At 43.1% G+C, this 27,432-nt stretch overlaps 1 protein-coding gene across 1 annotated transcript; it reads left to right on the top strand.

Annotated features, from left to right (window-relative positions):
* The first annotated feature begins 875 nt into the window (after positions 1 to 875).
* On the top strand, positions 876 to 26,119 carry sned1 (sushi, nidogen and EGF like domains 1). The gene is made up of 31 exons (XM_022759337.1): positions 876 to 1,094; positions 7,322 to 7,609; positions 8,286 to 8,426; positions 8,548 to 8,710; positions 8,811 to 8,936; positions 9,271 to 9,384; positions 9,931 to 10,044; positions 10,627 to 10,740; positions 11,996 to 12,103; positions 13,525 to 13,617; positions 13,778 to 13,912; positions 14,270 to 14,389; positions 14,701 to 14,817; positions 15,662 to 15,805; positions 16,219 to 16,392; positions 16,521 to 16,634; positions 17,037 to 17,150; positions 17,258 to 17,371; positions 17,499 to 17,615; positions 17,746 to 18,033; positions 18,160 to 18,343; positions 18,580 to 18,692; positions 19,609 to 19,887; positions 20,042 to 20,183; positions 20,282 to 20,364; positions 21,279 to 21,377; positions 21,743 to 21,859; positions 24,874 to 24,961; positions 25,070 to 25,149; positions 25,248 to 25,275; positions 25,427 to 26,119. Exons 1-30 carry the CDS (start codon positions 876 to 878, stop codon positions 25,271 to 25,273), a joined length of 4,128 nt encoding a protein of 1,375 aa, XP_022615058.1. The 3' UTR covers positions 25,274 to 25,275; positions 25,427 to 26,119.
* Positions 26,120 to 27,432: the final 1,313 nt, after the last annotated feature.

Genomic DNA, 27,432 nt, shown 5'->3' with positions numbered 1-27,432 from the left:
CTGATTAGAAACCACAAATATGTCGTGTTTTCCATGCTGCGTGTTTTCATCCACGTGTGCATCTGTTGTGCGTAACTATCTTGAAAGGCAGCTGCTCCTTTTTTATTCTGTCTTTCATTGCAGTCCGTGCTCTCACCATACTTTTCTGAACCGAGTTGCACTTTCACAGCAGTGCACATGCATGTCCTCTCGCTGTCTAACCTTGCATGCCTTGGTAACTGTACATAGTGGGAGTTTCACTGAAAGGGGAAAATCTTGTCAGAGTTTCTTTAAAACAGCCCTTTGATTATCATAGATCCGCCCAGTGGTTATCCAGTTACCGGCCTCTTTTCAGCCATTGGCTGGAAGCAGCTAATTATGCAAGGTAGTGAATCCCTGTGGGGGAGGTGGGGCCAAAACTGAAAGAACTCCTTTGGCAGGCAGAATAGAGCTTTTATTGAGGATATTTCTAAGCTGACCATCAGGGACCAAATCGCTGGATTGTTTTTAAAAAAAAAAAAAAAAAAAAAAAAAAAAAAAAAAAAAACATCTCAGCTGAATCACGCTGCTCCCCCTCTTTCATTCCTTTCCTCGTTTCATTTCAGTGAGTCGGAGTGTAGCTCATGCAGTACCCAGCAGCAAGCAGAATGCAAGGAATCTACAGTATTCCCCTGTCTCACACAAGAAGCCCAGTTCACTACTAAAGGACAAGTGAGGAGAGAAAGAGGCAGAGCCGCAGAGCAGTCAGGGGAGGATTCACACTGCTGTGGCTGAGAGGAGGAACGTACGGTCTTGTCCTGCTCTGCTCTGCTCTGCTCTTGTTGCCTCAGGTGTGTGTGCTCCTCCCTCCCCTCCGCGGTGCCTGCTGTCAGCTCCATCCCTGGGTGGCTGAGGCCATGGTGTTGGTGCTGCGAGCCCTGCTGCCCTGCCTCTGCACCCTGCTCTCCCTGGACCTGCTGCCTGGGGTGGAACCTGCCGTGCCCCTCGAGGACTTCTATCCCTTTGGCCAGGACAAGGGGGACACCCAGACCATCGCTCAGGACGACGGAGGCTCCGGGCTCGTGGAGATCTCTGTTGCTTTCCCCTTCTTTGGAGACAGGCACACCGGACTCTATGTGAGTACAGAGCAGTGTGTTTTTACTGATGTGTGTGTGTGTGTGTGTGTGTTTATGTCTTTATATGTCAGCATGTGTGCGTGTGCATGCACTTGGCAGTTGGCAATTGAAACTGACATGGTGTGGATTGTATAAAAGCCTCAGGGAGATGACGTTTGGCACGCAGCCAAATATTACATTGCAGTTGCCCTTTGAGAGTTTTGTATATGTTTGTGTTCGCTCACAAGCTCTGGTGTGTAACTTCGTTTATAGAATATCGTGTGCTTAAAAACCACCACCCCACACCCCCTCTCCTTCCCCACGCGTGGATCCTCCGTGACATTCTCTTCACTTTACATCTGCCCTCCTCGCACTCCGAGGGCTCTCAAGTGCACCAAGGGAGAGCGAGCGAGAACTTTTTGCAGAACAGTGGTAAGCTCTGTTCCACCGAGTCTACAAAGAGCTGTTAAAGGAAATGACAGTTTGTGTTCATACTGTTGCTGCGGAGCATCTGTGAGCAGTTCTTTTTCAGAGAGAGAGAGAGAGAGAGAGAGAGAGAGAGAAAGAGGGAAACAGTGCTCATGGGAGGAAGCCGAATAGTTTGACAAGGATTTTCGCGCACCACAATGAAACACACTTTGATCTGCCTTTGTCATGTATTGGGTTCAGTTCCAGCACATGGAAAGGCAAAACTCCCTTAAATCAACACCACCTGTTGTGGTTATGCATCCGCATTCGCTCTCCGTATCCACCCCCCCCCACCCACCCACCCCCCCACCCCCTCCTCGCTCTGCACCCCCGCCTGCCTCCTCCCTGATCAAACCATGGGTAGGGGAGGCTGAGGAAGCATGGCAACAATGGGCAAGGCCAAAGGTCATCTTTCTAATCTAAGCATCTGAGCCAAGGGAGTGAGGTCAGTCTCCCAATGAAGACATTTTTAAAACTAAGAACAGTGTGAGTGAGTGAGTGTTGTGTTGTGCACCCACCAATCTGGAGCTTCTGTGCATCACAGCTGCTGGCACATTGTGTTTATCGTGAGTTTTGCAACGAATTCCAGCGCATCTCGTCTCCTCTAATAATACTGATACACAATAGTCAAATTAGACAAGACGGGACAAGCTATCCGTTGCTTGGCTGGTTGATCTTAGATGGAATTATCATCCGATAGAGATAAAAATCTGGGAACCTCTCATTTCTGAAATGTGCTGCGTTCGCTGTGATGTGATATCCTGTAGCTCACTCTGCATCTCGCTGAACTGTAATTCTGTAGTCACGCAAGGCATAACAGATTGTGGCAGGCACTTGAAATTACAGTCACGCTCATTTGAAATGCCTCACCTGAATCCATTAAACATCTGCTGCGAGGCGCGCGGGCCACATGGTGATCTCTGCCACCGGAGAGCTGCTTTGAAACAGGTAATATTTCAGTGAGAAAATTTGCATGAATAGTTTCTCCCAGAAGTTTGTTCCAAGCCTCTGGGCTACCGCCACATGGAAGCTGTAGAACCAAACTGATGTGAGTTGGTCGGTGGGTGCTGTCTTACTCTATTATCATAACTGATTCTGTTTAGCAGCATACGCCCCTCGAAAACCCCCTCACAGACCCTATTAAAGCCTTAACTGTCGGGCCTTCCTGAAGCAAGACGTCTTTATTTTTAGCAGTTGTGATTAACAAAATACATCAGTGGATTTAGGGACTGACGTAGACAAGTGACGCTTGGTCTCAGTGATCTCTGGTCTCCCTTTAAAAAGATCTTTACCCACATGGGTCCCCCCTGACTTGGTCCTGCTCCTGGTAACCAGGCTGTCCCTCTGTTATGGTTTGTGTCTGGGAGTTTTCATATGTTGCTGGGATCTCTCCTCCTCCTCCGGGTCCCCCCCCCCCCCTCCTCCCCTCCTCCTCCCACGCCTCAGATAACATGGCAGAGGTCTTCCCCCTGGAACTGTCCAGCTGCTTTATCTGAGAAATGACCAATCACTTTAACAGAACACAGATGTATCTGCGAAGCGTCTTAGGAGCTTCCAAACAATGCAGTTCATGGATTAACTACTCTTACGGATGGTCAGTGTTATGAACATGAAGGAGGACATCCAAGGTCAGAGAGGAAAGAACACAAGTTTAAAAGCAGATGTGAGAATAGATGGTTATGATCAAAGGCATTTATTGTAGATAGATGAACTCTCGCGGACAGTGGAAAGATTCGAGCTACGTTTACATGGGGAAACACATATTGTAATTTATAGTATTAAAACGTACAAGATAATATGGGATTTGTCTATAATTGAAAGTAAACTACATGTAAACAAAATTAAAATACATTTGGAAAGACGCCTGCCAAGAGCGTGTTCGGTGGAACTGCGCTCTTAACAGACTCCACATCTGCTACTGCTCAGCTGCTCTTCTGAAGAGCTTCAACACTTTCATTCACTCAGTCTCACTCACCACTATGTATGGCCCAAAGATGTGTGCATCGAGTATTATTCTTTGTGCTCTGCATGGGTGCTTTCTTACATGCATGTCTGCGGTGAGGGATGTGACTGAGAAAACAGTTCACCCACCGTGGACAAGATACGTCCGCACACTGCCACAGCCAGGCGATGGTTCGTAGAGCTTTGCGTAAACACCGGAAGCTTGTTTGTGGAAAAACAACAAGTTATGGTTTTATGGTGGTGGGGGGAGGGGTGGGGGTCGCCTGTGAAGTTTACAATGACGACATGACTCCAGGAAGTCACTTCACCCAGCCAAGAAAGAAGTTTGTGTGAAAACCACTCATTTTTGTTTTTACACTCTTGTACTAAGTGTACGACTCAGACAGAGCTGCGGCTAGCTGTTTCCCCCTGTTTTCAGTCATTATGCTAAGCTAAGCTAACCGTCTCCTGAAATTTTATTTAAATGTATTCGAATACAGTCCGTTAGAGGTCCTGTTTTTTTTCCTGAGCATGCTATGCCACACAGTTTCTCCTCTTGTGCTCACTTGGTGCCAAATAAATTTATTACGGCGTCTTTTTTGTTTCCAGCTTTTTATAATTATCGGTAAACAAAAAGGAAATTCAGTCAAAACTAGTCAAAATTTTTTTATTTAAATTTGATGCCTTTAAATTCCTCTATATGATTTGCACATTAAAAATTTTTGTTGAATACATTTACCTGCATCATACAGACTGATTAAACAGCGCACTAATATCTTTTTACTTCGTTCAATAGATGCTGTATTCGAGTCCTTCCACACTGTTGCAGACAGGATTTATTGCCTCAGTATAAACTGTTTGTAGATAAAGGTGAACCAGGGCTAAGGAGTTACAGGCCAAGTGCACAGACTGTCTGACTGTAGTCACTTCCTTCGGTCTCGTCAAATAATTGGACAAGCTTGTAACTGTGAAACCTCTGTTTTTAACAAGGAAAACTAATGTTTTCCTGAGTTGATCCATGGGCACCTTTTTCATTGAGGAGTTTGCTTTGGCTTGACTTAAGCCAGATGAAAGTTTATTTTAGTCCATAAATTGCTTGGCTCTAAAGAAAACCACCAAAGCAAAATCCTGGATGTATCCGGCGAAGAATTCCCAAAAAATAACAAGGGAGTTGTGGAGTGAAGTGGCACCATTGAGAAAGAGAGAAAGAAATATGGTGAGAGAGAGATGCTTCTTACAAGGCTGACTGATCGCACCTTTTCCCCCTGTGTTTCTGACCTTGGTCATGTTACAGCATAACACAAGGCGGCTCTGAACTCATTCACTCTCTCACAGAAGTGCGATGCAGAACCACCGTCTGCACTAGTCACAGCCCGGTCGAATGAGAAGAAAGAAAATACTTGATATGATGCAAAGAAAACGGTCCCGAGTTCAGTTTAAATTCCTCTAAGGCCATTTCCATGTCAAAGCAGTCCCCTTAAAAAATCTTAACAAGGAAGAAATACACTTGTTTAAACAGTTCCAGATGCTACAAGAGATTGGATTAGGCGATTAAACATATTCCAGTATTGAAGTATAAACTCTATTTAGTGTTCAGCATGATTTCCTACACTAATTTTGCTGTAAGATGGGTGACTTCCAGACCACTGCCACCACAGGTCTCTCATTAGTGGGTATGTGGGTGTGGGAGGTTTGTAATTCATGTACATCCTTCCATTCATCCAGCGCTGTGCCCTCGCTCTTGTTTTCCTCGCGGTATCAGATGGCGCTCTGGCTGACCTCTGGGCCCTGCCCCTGCAGTTGGTCCTCTTTTTCCCCCACATTGGCCGCATTCTCACCACATCACGCTGATGCAGAGGGGAAGACTGTGGTCGGGCAATTAACTGAGCCCCGTGCCGTGCCAAACAAAACTTCCTCTGCTGTTTTTACAGCAAAGTCCTTCAAATTATGGTTTTCATACATGCAGGGAGCGGAGCCGAGCCATCTGACGTTGCTTTGTCACTGTCACATGCCACTCGGCTTGAACGCGGAGAGGCAAAGTTCACGCCGCTGTTTAGCGGAAACAGGATAGGTGCCACGGTGGGTAGAATCTCCCCTTGCTGATAATGTGCAGAAATGGTGTATGAATGAAGGCCTTTCATGGGGATTCAACCCTTCAGCACAGAGAACTCTCCTCTTCACACTCAGGTTTAGCAACTCGTTTCTTAGGGTATTAATGCAGTGGCTGGTCAATGCCATAAGGTCTCATACATGCAGACTGAAACGATGCTATACCAGAATCTATCACAGCAATGACTCATTAGTCTTATTTTTTTACTAGCATTTCACTCTTTTTTCTGCACAACTTCCCCCCCCCCCCCCCTCCCCCCCCCCCCCCCCCCCCTAAACAAGCTCCACCCCTCCCTGAAACATTTGCTCTCTCGTTTACTTCTAAAACCTTTCTTGCATCTAAAATCCGTACCTTTTCTGCAACCCATAATGCCTCTGTGATCTAGTCCTACGGCAGGGAACTCTCTAGCAGCACAAGAATATCTTGTCACATTTACTGTCTTGGTTCTGCGACATTCATCTTGAATTCCTTACTGTTGATCGCAGTTTTGTAATCCATTTTTTATTATGTTTAAAATTCTTTAAAGCTGCACTGAACAACAATTTATATTTACAACGACTCAGTTCAGTTTGTGTAATGTGAAAGTGGCCTCTTGTAGTAACAAACCCACAGAGAGTTATCGCCCAGCTCTGCAGAGTTTGTTTAGTGTATTTAAGCTCGTTGTTTTTAGTTCTACAGCCTGTAACGCAACTGTTTTGGTTCAGTTCCACTTTTATCAACCTTGTTTCCAGCTGGAGCTGACAAAAAAAAAAAAAAAAGCTCTGATAGACCAACTGTACGCTACACATGCAGCAGCAAATGCCAGGAACAGTTGACCCTAGTGGAGAATTTAGCAGAGTCAAGAGATATATTTCTACCCGGAGACCAAAATAGAGCTAAAAAGGAGAGTGAGTATTGAACCTACATTTGTCGGGTTGACAGAATCACATCTCTGAAGCAGTGCTAATGTCACTATGAGCTATCTGCTGGATGTGTAAATAAGCAGCTTTAAGAGTGAAACCACAAAACATAAAAATGTAAAACGATCTATGAGTTATTTGTAAAGATGAAGTCGTTGTTTCAACTATAAAATGTTAGAAATGGTGAATAAAACCCATCACTTTTGTGCAGCAGTGATATGAAACAAAGAAGACTAGCGAAGCCTTTGAGAGTTTAAGTGACTGTCGGTTTATTTTCTGTCAGGTAACTAATCCATTAGTTGCCTGATTGCTTCAGCAATGCACCAAGCATTGACCTTTAAAAGCTGATCTTCCAGGAGGTTGATAGTTCACCGTGCTGCAGTTTATAGCCGCGGTGATGGCTGCGCAGTTCTCACAGAGGAGATATGTGGACAAGGGGAGGATGGGGTTCATTTATTTGGTTACTTTTGCCGTTTGTCAGACATCTGTGGATTTGAAGGCCGCGAATGTCCTTCCTGCTGTGATGACTTTGCAGGTGCATGAGCAGAAGACACCGGGTTTTCTCAGCTGCTGTCGTCTCACGGAATAAAGGTAGCGTCTGTCTGCTACATGGGAAGTGCAAACATCCGTTACGGGAGCGTCCACTGCTCCATGCTGCTGTTTGCCCCATGAGGTCAGAGTTTGTCCACCGTCGCCACTCCTCAGCACTTCCACTCTAACCACCTTAATACTACAGACAAGTCGCTGTGGTTAAATCTCACGTGTTGATTGAAATAAATCATGATTCACCTTATTCAGACGCTCTAACTCAAACTGTATCTGCTCCCCAGGTGAACAACAATGGCCTCGTATCTTTCCTGAGGGAGGTGTCTCAATTCACACCCGTTGCTTTTCCGATCGCCGGGGACAGGAGGGTCGTAGCGCCTTTCTGGGCCGATGTGGACAACCGCCGGGCAGGGAGAGTCTTCTACAGGGAGAGCCAGGAGCCTTACATCCTGAGCAGGGCCTCGGGTGACGTCAGGACGTACTTTTCAGAGTTCCCCAACTTCAACGCAACGTGGGTCCTCGTCTCGACATGGCACCAAGTTACTTTCTTCGGAGGCAACTCGCGCACACCGGTAAGAACTTAACTTTGTTCTCCTAGGTTGAGTTATTTCAACTCAGGGGGATTGTCACAATAACAAGTAAACTACCAGCTGCAATAGGCTGACTGCACAGTACAGACCTCCTACCAACCTGAGTCACCTTAACTCCACCTTTTGCTACCAAGAGTCTAAATAGTGAGATAAAAGTAATGGATAAATGGTTTCAAGATTTAGCCGAGAGAGAATAACTATTTCATACAACTATCCACAATTATTAAGTAAACGGTTGAAATAATAATTTAAAAAAAACAAACAAATATAATGGTTAAATGGTTGAAATAGTTATCTGAAATTAATAGGTTATAGGTTAAGTAATGGATAAACAATCCAGCTTCTGCCACTGTGTTAGTAGCAGGAATGCCAGCTTGATAAAAGCAACCCTGACAACTTGTGTTACTAAGGATGGTGTTAAAAAAATAGAGTGTTAACTGTTAAAATTGGGATGTAATATGGGGTTAGAAAGCACAGCTGTTGGGTTTCATTCTAATGGTGTCTGTGAATTTCAGGCCCAGAAATGTCGAAGCCTGACTGTGAGTGACTGAGACACTGTGCCATTGATATGAAGAGTCTGTGACATATATGCATTGTTACTAAATTCCCTAGAAAAACCAGGAAATGGTTTAAACCGAGCCTGTTCTTCTCTGTGCAGGTAAATACTTTCCAAGTGGTGCTCATTACAGACGGAGAGCTTTCCTTCACTATATTCCAGTACAATAACATCACTTGGACCACAGGCATGCATGCCAGCAGCGGGGGAAACCTGGCTGGGCTAGGAGGGATCGCGGCGCAGGTAAGATCGCTTGTAGCATGTACAGTACGACCCCGCAGCTAAAAAATTCTTTTATAGATGTCTAAACTTTTAATTCAACAATCTGTTTGTGATGTCTGCCCCCTCGTTACTCTCTTCCCAGGCAGGTTTCAACGCCGGTGACGGCAATCGCTATTTCAACATCCCCGGCTCTCGCACGGCCGATGTGGTGAACGTTGAGGGAACCACCAACGTGGGCTACCCGGGCAGATGGGTCTTCCGTATTGACAACGCACACGTAGAAGTGGGTGGCTGCAACAACTCCGGTGAGACCTGCTTCTGAGAGATTAGGTCTTCAGTTACTAATTGCTGTCTTAACGCTTAACGCTCATCGAGGATTCCTGTGACGCTGCCCTCTTTCTGCAGCGTCGGTGTGCCCACACCTGCGACCATGCCTGAACGGAGGCCAGTGCATTGACGACTGTATTACAGGCAACCCCTCCTTCACTTGCTCCTGCTTGGCTGGCTTCACCGGTCGCCGATGCCAGATCGGTGAGTTATGGTTGACGCCGCCTCCTGCTCTGTTGCGCTTGACACGCACACACACACACACACACACACACACACACACACACACACACACACACACTGCACACTATGAATGAATACCTCTCGACCTGAGATCAGCCAGGAAAAATAATGTCAACTTGAAAAAAACTAAAAAGAAAACAATACTAGAATTCACCTGAATTGCCAAAAGGGCACCTGGATATTTCCTTAATACCTGTATCTAACCAACCTTTTTCATCTTGGCCAGATGTTTTCTGCTAATTAAAAAAAAAAAAAAGTCATACTGCCTCCTTTGTATTTCTCCCTGACTCTGTAGATGTCGATGAATGTGCTTCGTATCCTTGCCAGAACGGAGGGACTTGCAAAGACCAGATTAACAGTTTCATCTGTCAGTGTCCTCCTGGATACACTGGGATTCTGTGTGAAACAGGTACAGTTGACAGTTTGCCCCAGAGCTCATATGCACTCCAGTTACCATTTAGTTACAGTTTTAGTTGTTTTTTTATTAATAAATCCTCCTTAGAATTATGTGGAAATGAAGAAATGTGACATATTTGATTTTTAAGTAGCCATAGTTGAGCCAAACATTTTTTTTTCCTTTTTTTTTTTTTACTGTACATTACAAATTCCACACTTATTCTCCTTCATTCTGCATGCAGCAAATTGGCTGAAGGACCTGGAAAAACTCTGATTAATCAAAGTATTTTGTGCTTCATTAAGCAGTTTCCACAAAAAAAAAAAAAAAAAAAAGTATTTAGAATATCTTGGTCGAGCCTCTCTGGAGCTTCTGTGCCTATTCCCACAGTCCAGCCTGCGGAGATGTATCAAACCTCTTCTAATACCTTTCACAGCCAGCAGCACATACTTGCAGAGTGAGGGGAGCGGTGTGGCGGATATATTAATCAGCTGAGTAAATATTCCACGAGCGTGTCTCTCAGTCTGTGTGTACGTGTGCGCGTGTTTGTGTGTGTTGCAGACCTTGACGAGTGCAAAGACAGACCGTGCCTCAACGACGCGCTGTGTGTACAAGGCGCTGGCAGCTTCACCTGCGTGTGTGAACCAGGTTACACTGGTGTCCTGTGTGAGACAGGTGAGCGGGGTTTTTCACAGCCCCGGGGAAAGTAGGCATCTCCCTCCAGAGGAAATATTTTCTGCTGCTTTCTACATCAAACTCAGTCATTTGGCAGATGTTTTTGTCCGAAGAGTTTCCCAGTCTACGTAGACAAATGGGTCCAAGTTGAGGTTATACTTGAGTTGATTTGCAAACAACTCTTTTTTTTTTTTCTTGGGTCACAAACTGTAGCAATGAACCACAGTGAGAAAGTTCACTGGAGTCAGGTGGGTTTCCATGAAGACGTTTGCTAATCTTTCTCCTCTTGTGATTGATTGTTGATGAAACATGAGCCCAGTGTGGAATTAAATTATCAGGCCCTGCACAGTTCATGGATCCTTGTTTCTACATGAGACCGGATTACTCTTAATACCAGACACCTGGTCAATGAAACTCTATGCTTTCAGAAGGGAAGTTCAGTGCTCTTAATCCAGCTCAGCGTCTTAGACACTGACAAAATCTTGCATTTCCACGTGAAGACTGTGAAAAATCTCAATGTGAAACTGAATCAACAGCAGATAAACTTCTCCTCGTCTGATTTATTTTTTCTGTTTCCTCCAGACATAAACGAATGTGAGTCGCAGCCCTGTCTGAATGGAGGAGAGTGCATCGATCAGGTGGCCAACTTCACCTGTATTTGTCCGTCTACCTTCACTGGAATGCTCTGTGAGACAGGTGACTTGAATTTAGCTTGATGGTTAAAAGAAATGGGAAAAAAAAAGGTTCTTTATAGAAATTGTTCACATAGTCTGTAAGTTACCGACTTTCTCCTTTCAGTTTGGCTTCCTGAAAGGTAACATTTTTCCACCTGGAAGAAACACAAAGGGAATCCTATCATACCTCTCTGAGAGAAAAATGAATGTTTATGGCTGCAAACTTTGACTCCGCGAGCAGGTTCTGTTGCGGCTCGCCGATGCAAACGTTTCCATCGCACTTTATCACATACTTTATTTGCTGTCAAAACGAAAAAATTCTGCTTTTATAGTATTTACCAGAGTCACAGATTCTTGACTGTCAAGAAACCAAATTGGCCCTAAACACACAGAAGGCACACCCCTCAGCACTCACTCGTCAATATCTGCTCCACTCTTTAAGACTGGTTAAAGATTTCAGCAGCCTGAAATCGTAGCTATCGTAATTTATGACCCCGTCCACTAATAAAGTATGTGGAAAAGTGTGATGAAAACATTCACCGTGGCAATATCGCTAAATGTGCACGACTTGTTTGTAGGATCGATAACGATGTATTGGCCAATATTAAGGTTTTATCGACACATTAACATAAATTCATGGCTGCGAAAGTGACACTGTTGCTTCCGCATTTCTGTCAACTTACAGCGTGTGCTAACGATAGACTGATAAGCTAATGTATGAGGCTGATATTATCACACACTTCTCATATAGATCTCATATGTTGTATCACACTGACCTCTAGTTAAAGGTATCCAGCCATGCAGATTTTTGGGGTTAAAATCTATGTCTGAGATTTCTGTCACCCCAATGCAATGGAGGTGAACGGGATTCAGGTGTGTTTTATAGAAAGTATTGATGGGGATGAACATGGACCGACCACATATTGTTTTTTGTTTTTTTTTATGAGACTGAATTCCAATCAGCTCCATTGTATTAGAGGTGGCACCATATATCTCAGAGACTGGTATCTCCAAATCTGGGCAAATAAATCCAAAAAGTATCTGCATTGCTTGATTCCGCCGGAGGTGAAGGGAAAATCTTTTGTTTTGTTGTCATTTTTAATTAATCAAACCTTCACATGTTCCGCTCTCAGAATTCGTGACGCTTCAGGTTAATTCAACTGAGGCAGAAAACCAAACAGGTAAAAGCAAGTACAGCCACAGCTAAAGCTTTGCCAGAATTTTTCACATGCAGTTTGATTCTTACACCACATCCTGCCCTGCTTTTCCATCTGCAGCCCTGTGTGAGGAGGAGGATTGCAAGAAGCACCAGATTTGTGAATACACCAGCTCCGGACTCTACAACTGTACATGTGCTCCAGGCTTCTACGGTGACAAGTGTGAAGGTATTGTGCACTTGGCCCCGGCTGACGCCTACTGCAGGCAGCTGGGCAGGTAGAGAGCAGACTGGGGTATTTGAAGAGGAGCTGTGCTATCCCACAGGAATTTGGAGCTCTGCCCTGGAAGAGGCTGCTGTGATGATGGATTATTGTAATTATCAAAACTGACACGGCCTCGCCCAGTTTACTACGGGAACCAGTCGCTTGATGTTGTGAATAATTGTTTTATAGCACATTTTATTAGTTTACCAACAAGAGGAAGTGCTTTGTCTAGACTTAAAAAGGCCTCTTTATGAGTCAAAGCTGGTCTTTGGTATTCAGGTCATTTCTTCAGACAGAGCTGTTGAAATATGCATGCTTCCACACCGCTACTTGTTTCTCTGGAAGTTGGCCATTGCACCACACTATAGTTTCAAGCACAGCTGCTGCTTGCATAACCATAAGGCAATTTGAACACAAAATATGCTAAACACTGTCATCCTCGGCTAATGCTTCATACCTTCCTTTCATGACTGCATATTAAGTCATTTAGCTTTAATCTCTGTATCATACTATATTTGTTTTAGGAAATAACTAGTGTGCCCTTTAAAGCTAATTTGGGCTCCCCCGAGAAGTTACTGTCACCCTCTGATAACAGTTGCTGCCTTATTTCCCACCAAAAGCTCTTTTATAGTATTTGAGCTATTGCAAATGCATGCTACTTCTCACCCTTGAGCTGAAATAACTATCAGTGCTTATATAGGCTCTCTTAAATCTCCCAAATACTTTCCTGCCTGGCTCACTTGGAAGGCACAGTGGAAAAAGGAGCATGATCCTCAAGGAAGAGAAAGTAGTGGGACTCAGAAGTGCCTAATCAGGCTCTCAGATCAAAGGGCCCGGGCCGCACAGGTGGCCAATGAAAGTGGCTCTTGCAAATTAACAATCCATTAATTGCCCCCAGGGCTATACATTTTGGTCACAAAATATGCTCCATATCATCAGAAAAATAATACCCTCCACCGAGCTCCTGGGACTTCAAAGGGAAACCATTTAGCTGTGATATGGCCAATTCCTTTGATCCACCGCTGCAATTAGGAAGGAGAGGAAAATAAAAACATTCTTACAATTTGTACGGAGCGGATGTGCAGCGAGCTGACTGGTAATCTTCTGGTCCTGTGAACTTTGTTGGAAAAGATTAAGGAAAGAGAAATGACAGCAAATCAATATATAGTTTACAGTATAGCTGATGAAAGACGCTCAGCATATGGTACACATGTTGACCATTTATACCTTCTGTCTATGTTTACACTTAGGCCAATCCTGAAAACTTCATTTAAGTATTTTCTTTCAAGTAGCTGGAGCAAACTTTCCAGCTTCTCTCTCTCTCTCTCATTCTCACACACACACACACACACTCTCTCTCTCTCTCTCTCTCTCTCTCTCTGCAGAGGAATGTCCTTGCCAGAATGGGGGTGTCTGTGTGGACATCAATGGGACTTGTGAATGCCCTTCAGGCTACACAGGACTCTACTGTCAGTTTGGTGAGTATGATATGCATAATCCTATCAGGTGTCTCACAAGAGCTTTGACGAATTTGAAAAAGAAAGAAAGAAAGAAAGAAAGAAAAGAAAAAAAAAGTCTCCAACCAGAGGCCATTTTTCCAAAACTTTGTGAACCTGTCTCACAATCCCTTCCTCCCAGAAGTAACCCAGACGCCGTGCAGTAACAGCAGGCCGTGTCCTGATGGAGGTCCTTGTCTGGAGTACGGCGGGACCTACCTGTGTACATGTCAGACTAGTGGAGTAGAAGTAGATCATAAGGACATCTACCCCTATGGTAAGAGCCTCAGGCACCAACCCGACAACAGGGCACTTTGCAGCTATGTGTCATTGCATGAGCAGCTGGTTACTATAGCGACAAACACATTTATAAACACACTGGTCTTGACAAGTGTCATTTTCTAGTTAAAAAGGAATGGTCACATTTGCAGTTTAACATTTACGACGTGGGGAGAAATTTCTTAAATGATTTATGTTGTTGTTGAATGCTCTTGTAAGATTTGTATTTGATCCAATCATAAAATGGCGAATAATGTGTTTTTTAAAGGTTGGACCAAGCCCACGTGCTTGAGTAAAATTTAGGAGGTCTACCAGTGCAATGGAACACAGTCAAGTCTCGGTGTGTGTTTTTCAGTACAGCCCCGATCGGTCTGTGACTCCTTTCCATGTCTGAATGGGGGCTACTGCTACGAGCGGGACGGAGGCTACACCTGCGAATGCAAATACGGATACTGGGGGAAGCACTGTGAGAAAGGTAGCACAAAACACGAGAAGTGGCACCTTCACGTGAACTCATGAAGCATCATTATCAAATCATCCCACAGACTTGTGGGTTATTGCTCAAGCTCCAACCCAGTTTTAATGCAACAGGAAACATGTCATTACTCGTAATGCTGTTTGAAATATTACAATGCTGAAAGGCTCATGATAATTTGTTCTTATGGCAGAGTTCTGAGCTATTTTCCCGAATTATGACTTGAATTGCAATGCACTGGAACAGATTTATTTTGTGTGATAAAAAGAAAAAGTAGTTCAAAGATTCCCTCCTTCCTTGTCTCTTTCCAGTCAGACTCAATAGCTGCGCCTCTGGTCCCTGCCGCAACGGAGGCTCCTGTAAAGAAGAGGCAGGGAGCTACAGATGCGTGTGTCCTTACAGATTCACTGGAAAACACTGTGAAGTGGGTGAGTGCCGAGGCTCGAGTAGTATTCAAATTATTCTGCGCAAACAAAAAAAACGAAATTTCTCGCAAATCTACGTTGAAAGGACAAGTCACAAATCTGAGAGTGGTTTGAGACTAGAGGATTTTATTTGTCATTTTAATAAGGTCAGAAAAACATCATCATTTCATCTTAGGAACATCGCCCAAAACTAGACAATGTTTTACTTTACCAACGATGCTGAAAAGCACATACACGCTTTTATTACGAGTCACTCAGATTATTGGAACTCTCCTTTTATTGGGTTACCCTAAAAGTCTTTAAGAAAATTATAGTTAATTCAAAATGCACCTGCCGTGTTTGGCCTCAAAAAAAAAAAAAGAAAAAGAGAGAGAGATCATATTACTCCACTGCTCTCGACACTGCTCTGACTACCTGTATCTTTTAGGGATGATTTAAAGTCCTTTTACTTGTTTATAAAGCCTCACCTCACCCCGCACCTTCGTGTTTAAGTGTCTGCCTTTCATTTTTATGTTCCAACAAGAACTGTCAGATCCTCCGCCGCCTTTCTTTTACATGTTTTCTTAGAAGTAGAGTTTCTGTTTTTATGGCCCTAAACTGTTGAGTGCCCTCTCCTTGGATCTTAGTTTTAGATATGTAGTCATATATATACATATATATCTACACATTGCTTTAATCTGTATTCTTTTATCAAGTCTTGATATGTCTTGTAAAGCTTTTTGGGCTTCATCTTTGGGCTGCTCTACATATTAAGTTCTTCTTCAACTTCGGCTTCTTCTTTTATTTTTTGCTACTATCATCATTATTATAATTATTATTAATTCTCAGTGTGTATGTTTTCTTACAGGGAAGCCAGACCCCTGTGCCTCGAGCCCCTGTCTAAATGGGGGGACATGTTTCCACTACATAGGGAAGTATAAATGTGAATGCACTGAGGCCTTCAGCGGCAGACACTGTGAAATAAGCAGGAGCTCAGTGCAAACTTCATCAGGTAAGCAGACTTGTCTGTCACCACGCAATGATGTCCAAGTCTCACTGTGATGTTGACTTTAATAGATCGGTGCAAGTAGGGGATCTCCTGAGCCGCTAAGTGTAGAGATACCGGCTTTCCATCTGAAGATAATCTTAGCAGTGTTGCTGCACTGGAGGCCCCACATATACAGATATAGAACTGCTGCATAATCTATATAAAGTGAGACCTGATTAGACTTGATGATTCACGTCTGCACACTTCAACAGTATGCGGGAGGTAATTTTAGGAGGACGAAAACAGAGCGGCTGGATGGAAAACACCTCTGTTGCCATTAGTATGTCCTGGATGAGCTCCTTTAAGCCCCAGTGTTTGTGAGCTTGTGTTACTATGCAGCCGTGCTGACATTATCAGCGTGTTTGTATTCATTTCAGAGCTGAGCTGTGGGCCGCCCCCGCAAGTGAAGCACGCCGAGGTCCAGTTCTCCTCAACAACACCAGGCTCCATGGCTGTGTATATATGCCACTCCGGCTTCACGCCAGTGCCCAGAGCCACCCAGAGCATCTGTGGTATTCAGGGAGACTGGAGCCAGCCACCCATTTGTGAGGGTCTGTAACACACTAACACTCAGAACAAAAACAGACTTTTAATGAAAAAATCCTAATAAACAAGATTCCAGTTATTACAGTTTATACATACAGGCTGATGTCGAGCGTCTCGCGTCTTATCGTTGCAGAGATCAACGAGTGCCTGTCACAGCCGTGTCTCAACGGTGGTACGTGTCGAAACCAGGTCGGATCCTACCAGTGTGAGTGTAGCGATGGCTTCAGTGGAAATCGCTGTCAAACAGGTACTAGTACTAATCACGCCCTTCTAATGTGAAATGCTGAAATTCAAATGTATCTGCTCACTTAAGTAAAAAGCTCGAAACTTATTTCTTCACTTTAGCTTTTTAACTAGCTCTGAAATTTGCACTTTTGCGCCACATTTATGCACGGCTCAGCACTTCTTTTAAATCCCTGCCTATTTAATGACTTATTATTTTGTTCATTATTTTATCATTTATGTTTTTAACGTTTTTCAAAGCTTTTTAACAATGTTTTATGTTAATTTTATGTCTTTTCTTTTCATGTGAAGCCCTTTGTACCACTTGTAAAAAAGCTGGTATACAAATAAAGTTTATTATTATTATTATTATTATTATTATATTGTATTAAGTACCTGTGTATATGTGTGTTTCCTCTCCCTGAAGACATAAATGAATGCCTGTCGGAGCCCTGTAAGCACGGCGGGACATGTGAGGACCAGCCTGGCTCCTACTTGTGCCACTGTCCACAAGGCTTCAAAGGCCGCAGCTGTGAAATAGGTAAAGCGTTTAGTCGACCTGCTATATTACTTTTTAAAGTTTACATATTTCAACATACAGATTATTCAGGACGGCAATCACATTCTGCTGTAAATATCTGTGTGCAGAGCAGGACGCGTGCGACTCCAACCCCTGTCTAAATGGAGGTGTGTGTCGGGGTTACAGGAGGCATTACTTGTGCGTGTGCAAAGACGGCTTTTTTGGGGACCAGTGCCAGATGTGTAAGTGTCTTTCAGACTGACTCACAAGTCTGTTTTGTTAATGTTAAGGGCAAATTCACAGAAACTTTATGCAAACAGTTGTGCATGAACCATATTGGAGCAACTGTTTATCTTTGTCGCCCCCCAGTGGAAGACCCATGTGTACTGCAGCTTTGTGGAAACCGTGGCGTCTGCAAGACTGACAGGAGAGGGAACTACAACTGTGTTTGCAAAACAGGATACACGGGCAAAGACTGTGAGAAAGGTCAGTAAGAGTCACACCACACCTCAAAAATCTTTGTCATTTGTCACCCCATGCTCTGCAGCTCATCGAAGACAACTCTGTAATTATTTAACGTATGGATTAGACATATACAGTTTTCCACTGTTCCCAGACCTGTTGCCTCCCTCTGGTCTCCACGTGCTGCGTGTGGAGGAGAACGAGGTGGAGCTGCGCTGGGATGAGCCGGAGCCCTCGCACAGCCTGATCAGCGGGTTCGCCGTCACCTACGCTCCCCTGGGCCGCAGCGACCCCAAAACGGATTACCTGGACAGGCAGCAGTCCACCCACGTTATGCGAGGCCTGGTGCCCGGCCTGCTCTACAACATCTCCACCTACTCCATCAAACGCAGCAGCAACAGGAAAGACTCCAGCCAGCCTGCCACCGCACTAATACGCACCAGTGAGCACTATTCTGTAATGCAGCAGTAGTAAGATGACGCCACGAGTGTTGCTGTCTGTGTATCCACATGGGTTTGAATTCCTTGTGTGATTTTCCACGTGTTAAATGTGTGTGTCTCCGTGGCAGGACCTCGGCGGGTGGAGCAGCTGCAGGTGGTCAATGTGTCTTCATCTCAGGTCTGGCTCAGTTGGCTGGTCCAGGCAGCTCGCCACGCCGCAGTCAGCAGGGTGCACGTGTCTTTGTTGCCCTCAGATGGGAGCGAGGCTCGCACTGCGGTGCTCAACACCAGCACCACTGAGCACACCTTCAGGTCAGATTTATGAATGTCGCTTCAAAAGGGTCACAGATAACCCCTAATGTCCAATCACTGTACCGACCTCCAGCATGACTTACGTCCACTAAATGGTGCTGTTGTGCCGCTGCACTTTGAATGGCTTTGGGTAATATACCGTGCAACCACTAGAGGGCACTGGTTCATCACTCTTCCAAAGCCGTGACGCTCTGTTCACTGTGGTGCATGTCTGTGTACCTCTTTCTGTTCACCAGCTCATTGCGTCCTGGTCAGATGTACACAGTGGATGTGCTGACTCAGAGTGGAATCAGACCGGATGAGTTTCCCTCCACCAGCCACTCAGCTGGACCCCTGCAGTTCTGGACAAGTAGGTTACCTCACCATTTAGCTGTCAGTGCAACTGCATGTGTTACTTTTGAAAGGATTACGATGATATAAATGGTGATATTCATTGTTTTAATATTTCCATTTGATCGTTTCTGATTTAGAACTGACGTTGCACGTCTCTGCATGTCACCAGAGAACATGTACATTACAGTAGATGATGATTATATGTTTTCATGTGTTTGACTTCATTTTAATCACCACAGTTTTGTTATCATCGATTTTTCTTTAACTTTGCCCCATATAAGGATTAAACGTTCACATAGTCAGTAAAGGATAAATGCTAACACGGTCAAATATAGTTGTGTGAGCACATTTAAGGATGAGTTAATTGCTCATTGATTCTTTTATAAACAACTGTAAACTCACTAAAACAAACATAACCTATTAATAACAAATATACAGGAATATTAAGACAGAAGGAACATTAAACAAACCAAAACATAGAATATATTATGTTATTAAGGACATTGACCATCGTGAACAGTATGTCACCCTTATCCTGAGCAGACACAGACGTCATACTCATTCTCAGCAAAGGACAGAAAGTGTCGACTGTGTAATTTGAATAAGATTGAGAATTAAATGTATTTTATATTCTACTTTATTATAATCAAGTTAAGTTCAGCCGGACAACCCAGTCTGTTTGACATGACGATGATTAATGTGGATTAAATTACCTTTTCAATGCATGGCGCTTAAATAAGATATTTAATTTACTGATTCATCAGTAAGTACAAATTGGGATTAATTTATTCAAAGGGATAGTGTTTTTAGAGCTAGCAGAGATATGCTTGACAGACTAACAGCAACATACAGGTTTGGTTAACACATCGTTTTAAACCACAGCAAAGAAAAAGAAAAAGTTCACGGTATCCATCTACATGTGTTTCCCTCAGGGCCCCTCCCCCCGCAGAACCTCTCCCTGTCACATGTGACCACTAACTCAGCGCTGATCACCTGGAGCCGCCACCCGAGAAACGTCCCAGATGGCTTTGTGGTCAACGTGACCCGAGGGTTGAATACCAGGAGTCGCTTCCTGCCCAATGGGAAGTTAGGATCATATACCCTCCGTGAACTGACACCAGGACAGCACTACTACGTAGCTCTCACATCCGTCAAAAACACAGGGCAGGAGCAGATCCACAGCGTTCCTCAGCACTTGGCCTTCACTACCTGTGAGTGTCTGGGAGAGTTTCTCTTAACGTTTCCATCTGCATCACAATGAGCCATCGAGTTGGAAATCTTTAGTTCGAATCCAGAATCTCTCATTCGGTTATAAACGGGTGATTTTTAAAAACAGATGATCTTTTTCGTTCCCCTCCGACGCAGTGCCGATGGAGGCCAGATCACCAAGAAGAGAGAGGCCGACAGCAACTGGACAGGGGGGTCAGGTGGGACGCACACCTCCCCCATCCCAGCCTCAGGACCTGGGGGGAACAGCAGAAACAGAGAACTCAGAGGAACTGCCCAGGTACAGTTTGCAGCCATAAAAAAAACAAAAAAAACACCATTATACATACTACAAAGATACGAGTGTGTTTCCATCTGTTTGTTTCTTCTGTCTTGCAGATACACAGAGCTCATTGACAGGAGGGGAAAGATAACAGCGAAGTTCACTCACTTACCTCGAAAAGCCATTCGACATCGGAATAGTGAGTACGAGTCGGAGCGTTTAGTAGCGAGTCATGACTATAACACTGTTTGACAAAATCTTCTAAAACATTTAATGTGTTATGCTACACAGTACTTCGCGCTACGTGTAACGCTGCCATGTTAGAAATTTGACATAACTAACCAGTAAAGTAATTTATTCTGCTTCGAAGCAGGAAACTATTACATTCCCTAACATCTATTAAACTAACATGCAACAACACGGCATTGAAACTCGCTCAGGATGTCCAAACAATGAGAGAGTTATCTTATTTGCTTATCTTGATGCAGATGGAATAACTTAAGTCGTGGTCCTGTAACCATATGGTCCTAACCAAGGCCTGTCTGCATGAAATATAGCTGGTCCTCTAATGTAAACTGGGCTCTCTGCTATCACACAAACACAACCACTTTATCTGACGCATGTTGTCCACTTTATCGAGCAGCGTTTGATAAAGAGAGACAAGTCAGAAAATAATGACTTTCAGGAATAATCTACTTTTTCTTTTTTTCTCCTTTGATTTTTTTACATGATCATTTTTTCTAATGTATTTTTCACCTTTTAAGTTAATGCAGTGCAGAGGTTTGTAGCCTATGGTCCAAACAGAAAAACAGTTTTACAGATGTTATCATGTGCTGTAGGGAATAAGCTTCCTTTCTAGGATTGTTCTGCCCCCTTTTTAACATTGTTACACCCATGATGTCATAATATGATTTTGGCCAGATCGTCAAATCAGTAATGTCGTGATTCATTGTTCCAGGCCGAAGAATGTACAAAAAAAAAAGCAAAAAAAAAAACCTTTAAAGTGTCTCATTTACAACGACATCCCAGTTCAGCTGTGAGTCCGGCTGCAGTCTGTCATTCATTTTGTCTTTCTTACACTGATTTCACGACAGGAAACGTTTTGCCTTTCAGAACCTGACCCGCCGATTAGATTAGAGAAGATGGAAGAAACAACAAACAAAATCAGCCTCGCACTGGAGATTCAAGAGGAAGGTTTAAGAACGAAGCCTGGTAGGTGTTTTGGCTCTTTGCACCAACACATGTGACATCTGCACACGTGATTGATCCCAGCTGACGTGTCACACGTTTATTAGATTAACGTGCTTTTGGAAAGACACCACTCATTAATCTGTAAAATGTTATTTGTCTTTGGCGTTACGAGTGTTCGCCCAAGTGCTGTCATTGAAATACCAGGGAGGATGACCATGAGAGAGAGAGAGATGCAACTTTCAGGAAAGCGGATTGTTGAGTGGTGTTAGAGTCAGAGGGTATTTACACACGGTATCAGCAGTAGATAATGTTGAGTAGTGGGCCTGAAACCTGAGCCCCTCACTCATTCTGTACTGTGGATGTTAATGGCAGCTGTCGTCTTTTAGAGTTGCCCCAGGACTGCCGCAGCCTGCCCTGCCAGAACGGGGGTACATGTGTGAACGGAGGTGACTCCTTCATCTGCGACTGCACAGCGGGGTTCAAGGGCAGACAGTGTGAACTGTGTAAGTTTATGTGCTTCCTCTCCACACATACACACGGCCGCTTTTCGGCTAATGAGTATTCAGGACACTGAACAAGGACTTTCTCTAGTGAGACTGATTTCTGTCTCTAGTGAAGTCAGTAGCATCATGTATTCCATCCATTATCTATCTCTGCTTATCCTTTACATGGTTGCAGGGGGCTTGAGCGGATTGCATCTGACACTGGGTGGGGGGCAGGGTACACACCTAGAGGTTTTCTTTAAAACAGTGAAGTCTTGTTGTCATAGCAAGACTAAGAAACCACTGTACCAGCTCTGCATGGCTGCACAGCACTTAGCCACAGCAGTGTGATACAGTAAATGCTAACATCAGCATGCTAACATGGTTAACAATATTCAGCAGGTGTAATGTTTACCAGTCACCGTCCTAATTAATTAATATTAAGCCGGGGCTGATGGGTATGTCTTTGGCTGCGCAGGTATTTGGTCATAAACCAGAGCACTGGACAAATTAAACTTTTGACCTGATGATGGCTCTAGATGAAAAGTCTAGAGGATCACCAAAGTTATTACAGTTCATCCTGAGAGGAAGACGAATGTCTGTACACCATTTCATGACAATCCATCCAATAGTTTTCAAGGCATTTTAGTCAAAACAACTTGGTGCTGCTACCTGAAGTCAGAGGAATACATGCTGTGGAAATTTTATTTAATTTATTTTTTTACCAATCCATGTAAATCTTCAGTGAAAAATCTTCTTCCTCTGGGGACCATGAGTCAATGACAAATCAGTCTGCTTATCAAAGGCCCAATCATAAGAAAGAAACTTGATGTTTGCTGCACAGCGGCTCTGTGGTGCTGTGACCGCTGTCACCTCGCCACAGGAGGGTCTGAGGTTTCTGTGCGGAGTCTCCCTGTGCCCGCATGGCCCTCCTCCCGCAGGCTAAAGAGAGGCCGCTTGGCTGAATTGGAAACTCTGTCAACAGGATGAATGATGTAGAAAATTGGCAGATAAGTTGATGCTATTTCAAGGAAAAAACAAACCCACATCTCCAGGCTTTAAATAAGCTGGTAGCCCTCATGCCAGTGGAATAGGTGTGTACCTGCTCTTCCAAAGACATTTTAATGACAGATGTCCGTTCACCCGCTGTGTGAGCGTCCTGAGTGTCAGTGCGGGATTTACACTCCTGTCCATGCGCTCCCACAGGTTGTATTTCTGCTTCCTCTCAACGTAACCGGAGCATCTCGGGGTGTGAACTTGGAAGTATAATATATGTTAGATTTGCATTTCATCGTGTAAACGTCGTGTCAGAGAGCTCTGAGCTATGCATAGACCTCTGGTTTTTTTTTTAAAAGCAGGAAACATGCTCCACTGACAGTTGACCCCTCTGACATTTATGAATGGTGCGGTTAACTTCAAGGCTCGGGGGCATGAACGTCCACCGTGACTACAGTGTCGACACAAAGCACCGTATTATTTACACTGTGCTGCTTTTCTTTCTTTTTCAAGGACCCAGTGTTATATTTATAACTCAGTGTTTCTTTTGAATGTTGAAAACAGAGTTCTGCACACAGTCGTGTATTATCTGTGGACAATATCCCTCTCTGTTCTCTATCTACTTCATCTTTGATGTTTCTTCCTTGTGTCATCTAATCCTGAATGGTGGAATGTTAAACTTAGAAACCACTTAAAATCACAAAAGTAAAGTGACATTATCTCATAAGAGCAGAAAATCAGTGTGTGTCCGTATGAGAATTTAAATAAGTCAGATATTTCAGATAAATAAAGTGCGTTTTCAATCAATCAGTACATCCATCAGACTTGATTTGTATGGAACTTTTCATACAAACAGGGAAACACAAAGTGCTTTACAGAATAAAAGCAATAAAAACAAACCCCCCCCCCTTCTTGACACACACACCACCATCCCCACCCCCGTCCACACACAGAGCAATAAATGACTAAGTTGTAAATAAAAACAATAAAAGATGAGGCAATAATAACAGGAACTGAGGAAACACCATTGTTAATCTCATAAATTTGCTTTGAGGAAACACGGAAGACGGGAAAACAAAGATAAAGATAGAAGATAAAATAATGCTAAAAACAAACTCAGACAGAGGAGATGTACTGAAGTGAGTAAAACCAGAAAAAAAAAATGAAATAAATAAAAACCTTATTTGTCTACTGAGATCCAATTTCCCAGATCTTTAGAAGACTGTCATTCATCCTCATACATGCACAGGAGCTGTGACTCCGGCCACAAGCTTGTATTCAATGTGTCTGTGACAGGCTGTAACTGGGAAACTGCCAGCTGCCTGGAGGAAAACTCTTTTGATTATTACTCCTGCTGCTCAATATGGAAGACGGCCAGTGGCATTAATGCATTATCTACAGTGTCCACTGCCTTTCTGGGAGTTAATGATAATGGAAACATCAAAGTAATTGATTATATGCCTCCAATATTGATGCACAGATACAACTAGGTGCGTGAATGAAATGTAATTTCTCACTCAGCATGAATGTGTTAATATGGATCATTATTTAGATCATTAGTGTCCCCTTCCCGATGGATGCTTGTATGAATTATCAGTTTCCCTCAATTCATTTTTTTAACCAAAAGTATCTTTAAAGTTTTTCACACTGACTGGAGAACACATTTTAATCTACATCCAGGCCAAACGCTCTCACCTCATCCCAAACACACAGTGAAATACTGGGGAAATGTCAGTTTAAATTCACTGATAATTCGATGTGTGTGTGTGTGTGTGTGTGTGTGTGTGTGTGTGTGTGTGTGTGTGTGTGTGTGTGTGTGTGTGTGTGTGTGAGGAGACACTGGACATACCCTCACCCCTCTTCAGTTCTTCTCTTCACCTAAACATCCAGCGTCAGATTGTTTAAACATTCCTTTCCCAAAACCATCCATCAGCCGCGGAGAAGGGCCCAGCTCCATCCCACATGACTCCTAAACCATCCAGCAGACCGTTCCTCGGTGACAGTACTTAAAACATTTATACCTTATGTTGTGTTTGCAGCGTGCCAGCGAGTGCCACACCCGTGTACCCGAATCTACTCTGAAACGAAGAGTGTGCCTGTGTGGGAGGGCGGAGTGTGCCACTACCTGTGAGTCGTATCAGGTGTCATCTTAAATAACGCGGAGATTATGTGTAATTTAATGGATCAAATAGATGAGCGTGGTTTTTTTTTTTTTTTTTTCCGTCTTCTCCGCAGGTACAAAAGAACATATAAAGTACAGCAGGATGTCTGTTATCGAGAGATTTGTGAACCGGTGCTTCCCAAGAAGAGTCAGGGTGAGTTCAAAACGCTGCCTGAACTTTGATGAAGTCAATTTTTAGCAAATATAACCAATGCGATTATTTTCACACACTGGTGTTAACTTTCTTAACAGTCAGAAGAACAAACAGACAACAGTGAAGGTTTGTTCTCTTTAACACAATCAACATAATGATATTTAAAATGTTTCCTCCAACTATGTAATATTCTCTATTACTGTAGCAGATGACAAGACGTTCAACACTTCTCCTAAAAATCACTCTTGAGTCTTTTTCTTTCTCACTTTTTTTCTAGAGCACTTGGATACTGATGAAAGGACTGTCATCGCTGTCATGTGAAAAACCTCCCTGCTTCAATTTTGGGTTTTTTTTTTTTTATAATCTACTTGAAGTAACTGATTATGGTCATTTTTTTGTGCTGAAAAACCCTGTCAGAACCCACTGTAATGTTTCACACACAGATCGTCATTCATCTGAACAAAAACAAAACAAAAAAAAAAGCTTTCGTTTCTTAATCCCTGACAGCTGCGTTTGTAGCTCCGTGCTTCACGAAGAGGCTTCGATCAATCAAGTGAAAATGGCCCCAAATCATTTATCATTTCCGATGTTTGACGACTGACTTTTTTCACACAAACACTCGTATGCAATTATTGATGGTAAGCAGTCCACTGCAGTGCATCAGAGACCTTATATACCTCATTTCCATGTCCATGCTGACACATTAGGAGAGGTTTTTTTATTTTTATTTGTGATTCAGCTGCAGGTTTGTCCCTCAGGGAAATAACTGTAGAGCGTTATGAGTCCCAGTCTTTTCCTTATACCAGCCCCCTCATCTCCTTATAAAGACAATGGGAAATGTATATTTTTTTTCCACACCCCATAAATTCATCTCTTCTCTTCTGACAATGGTGCACAGTGTTTTCTGTGTATAAATATCTTTCTCTGTGTCTCAGCAGGCATCACTGCTCGCTACTCTGTAAATAGTGTTTATAGGCCATTTTGTAGGTGAATATTTTAATAATAAAAATGTTAAAATGTGTTTCCGGTGTCTTTTTTTAGATTGATTTTTTTATTAAATAATAAAAAATGCTAAATGTTTCCATTCAAGCAAATTAATTCCTTTAAGAGACAGTATCACCATCACACAGACTTTGTCAATATCTTATGGTTCCTGGTATCATTTTATTTTAAATCACCACTTGATATACTTTGTTTAATCCGTCATTTTGTTGTCAGTTATTCAACGGGTCAGTCAGTTCAAAAATTGCTAAAAAATAACCTGATTGGAAGTATTTTAACAATAGTTTAGCACCAAAAGGAAACAATAACCAAAGTCAGTTGTAGTGCATGATTAATTGTGAAGCAGTTGATTCTTTTGCAGATAAAAAAGAAAAGAAGAAACACTGTCCTTCAGACTAACAGTTACCATTGTCCGTGCCTAGTTTAGATTTTATCACTGGGTAACTGTATCACCAAATGGTGAGCACAGACTGGAGAAAAAAGACTCTTTGCTTTGTCTTTAATCCAAATGAGGCAGATAGAGACATGCCCAAAAGACTCAAGACACAGTGGGCAGGTCTGATCATCAGTTTTCACTGATCCACCCAAGGAACCACAGATTCAGAAAAATACAGTCATGCAGTTGGCCCTACGATAGCAGCACGACCTGTCATCTGAAATGACACTTCTGTCTCCCCCTCACACTGAACACACACAACAAACAAACCAAAGGAAAAACATTAATGAATAAGAAACATACAAATTCAAATGCGGGTTTGATCAGTATGACAGTGATGTAAATTAGATGCTGTGGTGTTCACATTCACCAGATGGAAAATTTAGGAGCTCCAGAGACTTGTTGAGGCTGTGCCAGGCAGCACTGAAGTTATTCATCCTCAACACCTTACTAAGACACTCGTGTGTTCTCCATCATGTGTATATTGTGCCTAACCTATATAGTCACAGTTATAGCACCACTTGCAGTACAGCTATAACTGTAAAACCATCATTTATTGTGTTAATTGGGTTATAAATTACAATATAATGTTGTGTGATGTAATGTGGTGTGTCATATTTAGTCTATAGTGGGGACGCAACAACCCTGGGACCCTTCTAAAACAAAGAGATTGACTTTTTAATGCTGTCAACCAAATGGTTTATTAACATATAAGACCTGAATTTACATTCAGAAATGCCTATATGTAAATGTAATATGTGTTTGTTTTGAATTTCCATATATGAAATATATGCACATATGAAGTAAAATAATATATGTATTTAAAGAATAGCCTATATATGTAA

The sequence above is a fragment of the Seriola dumerili genome, unplaced genomic scaffold (assembly GCF_002260705.1).
Source record: "Seriola dumerili isolate Sdu_G_001 unplaced genomic scaffold, Sdu_1.0 BDQW01000321.1, whole genome shotgun sequence".
NCBI lineage: Eukaryota > Metazoa > Chordata > Actinopteri > Carangiformes > Carangidae > Seriola > Seriola dumerili.
The sequence above is the reverse complement of the archived record's forward strand: the minus strand, read 5'-3'. Positions and strand labels throughout refer to the sequence as shown.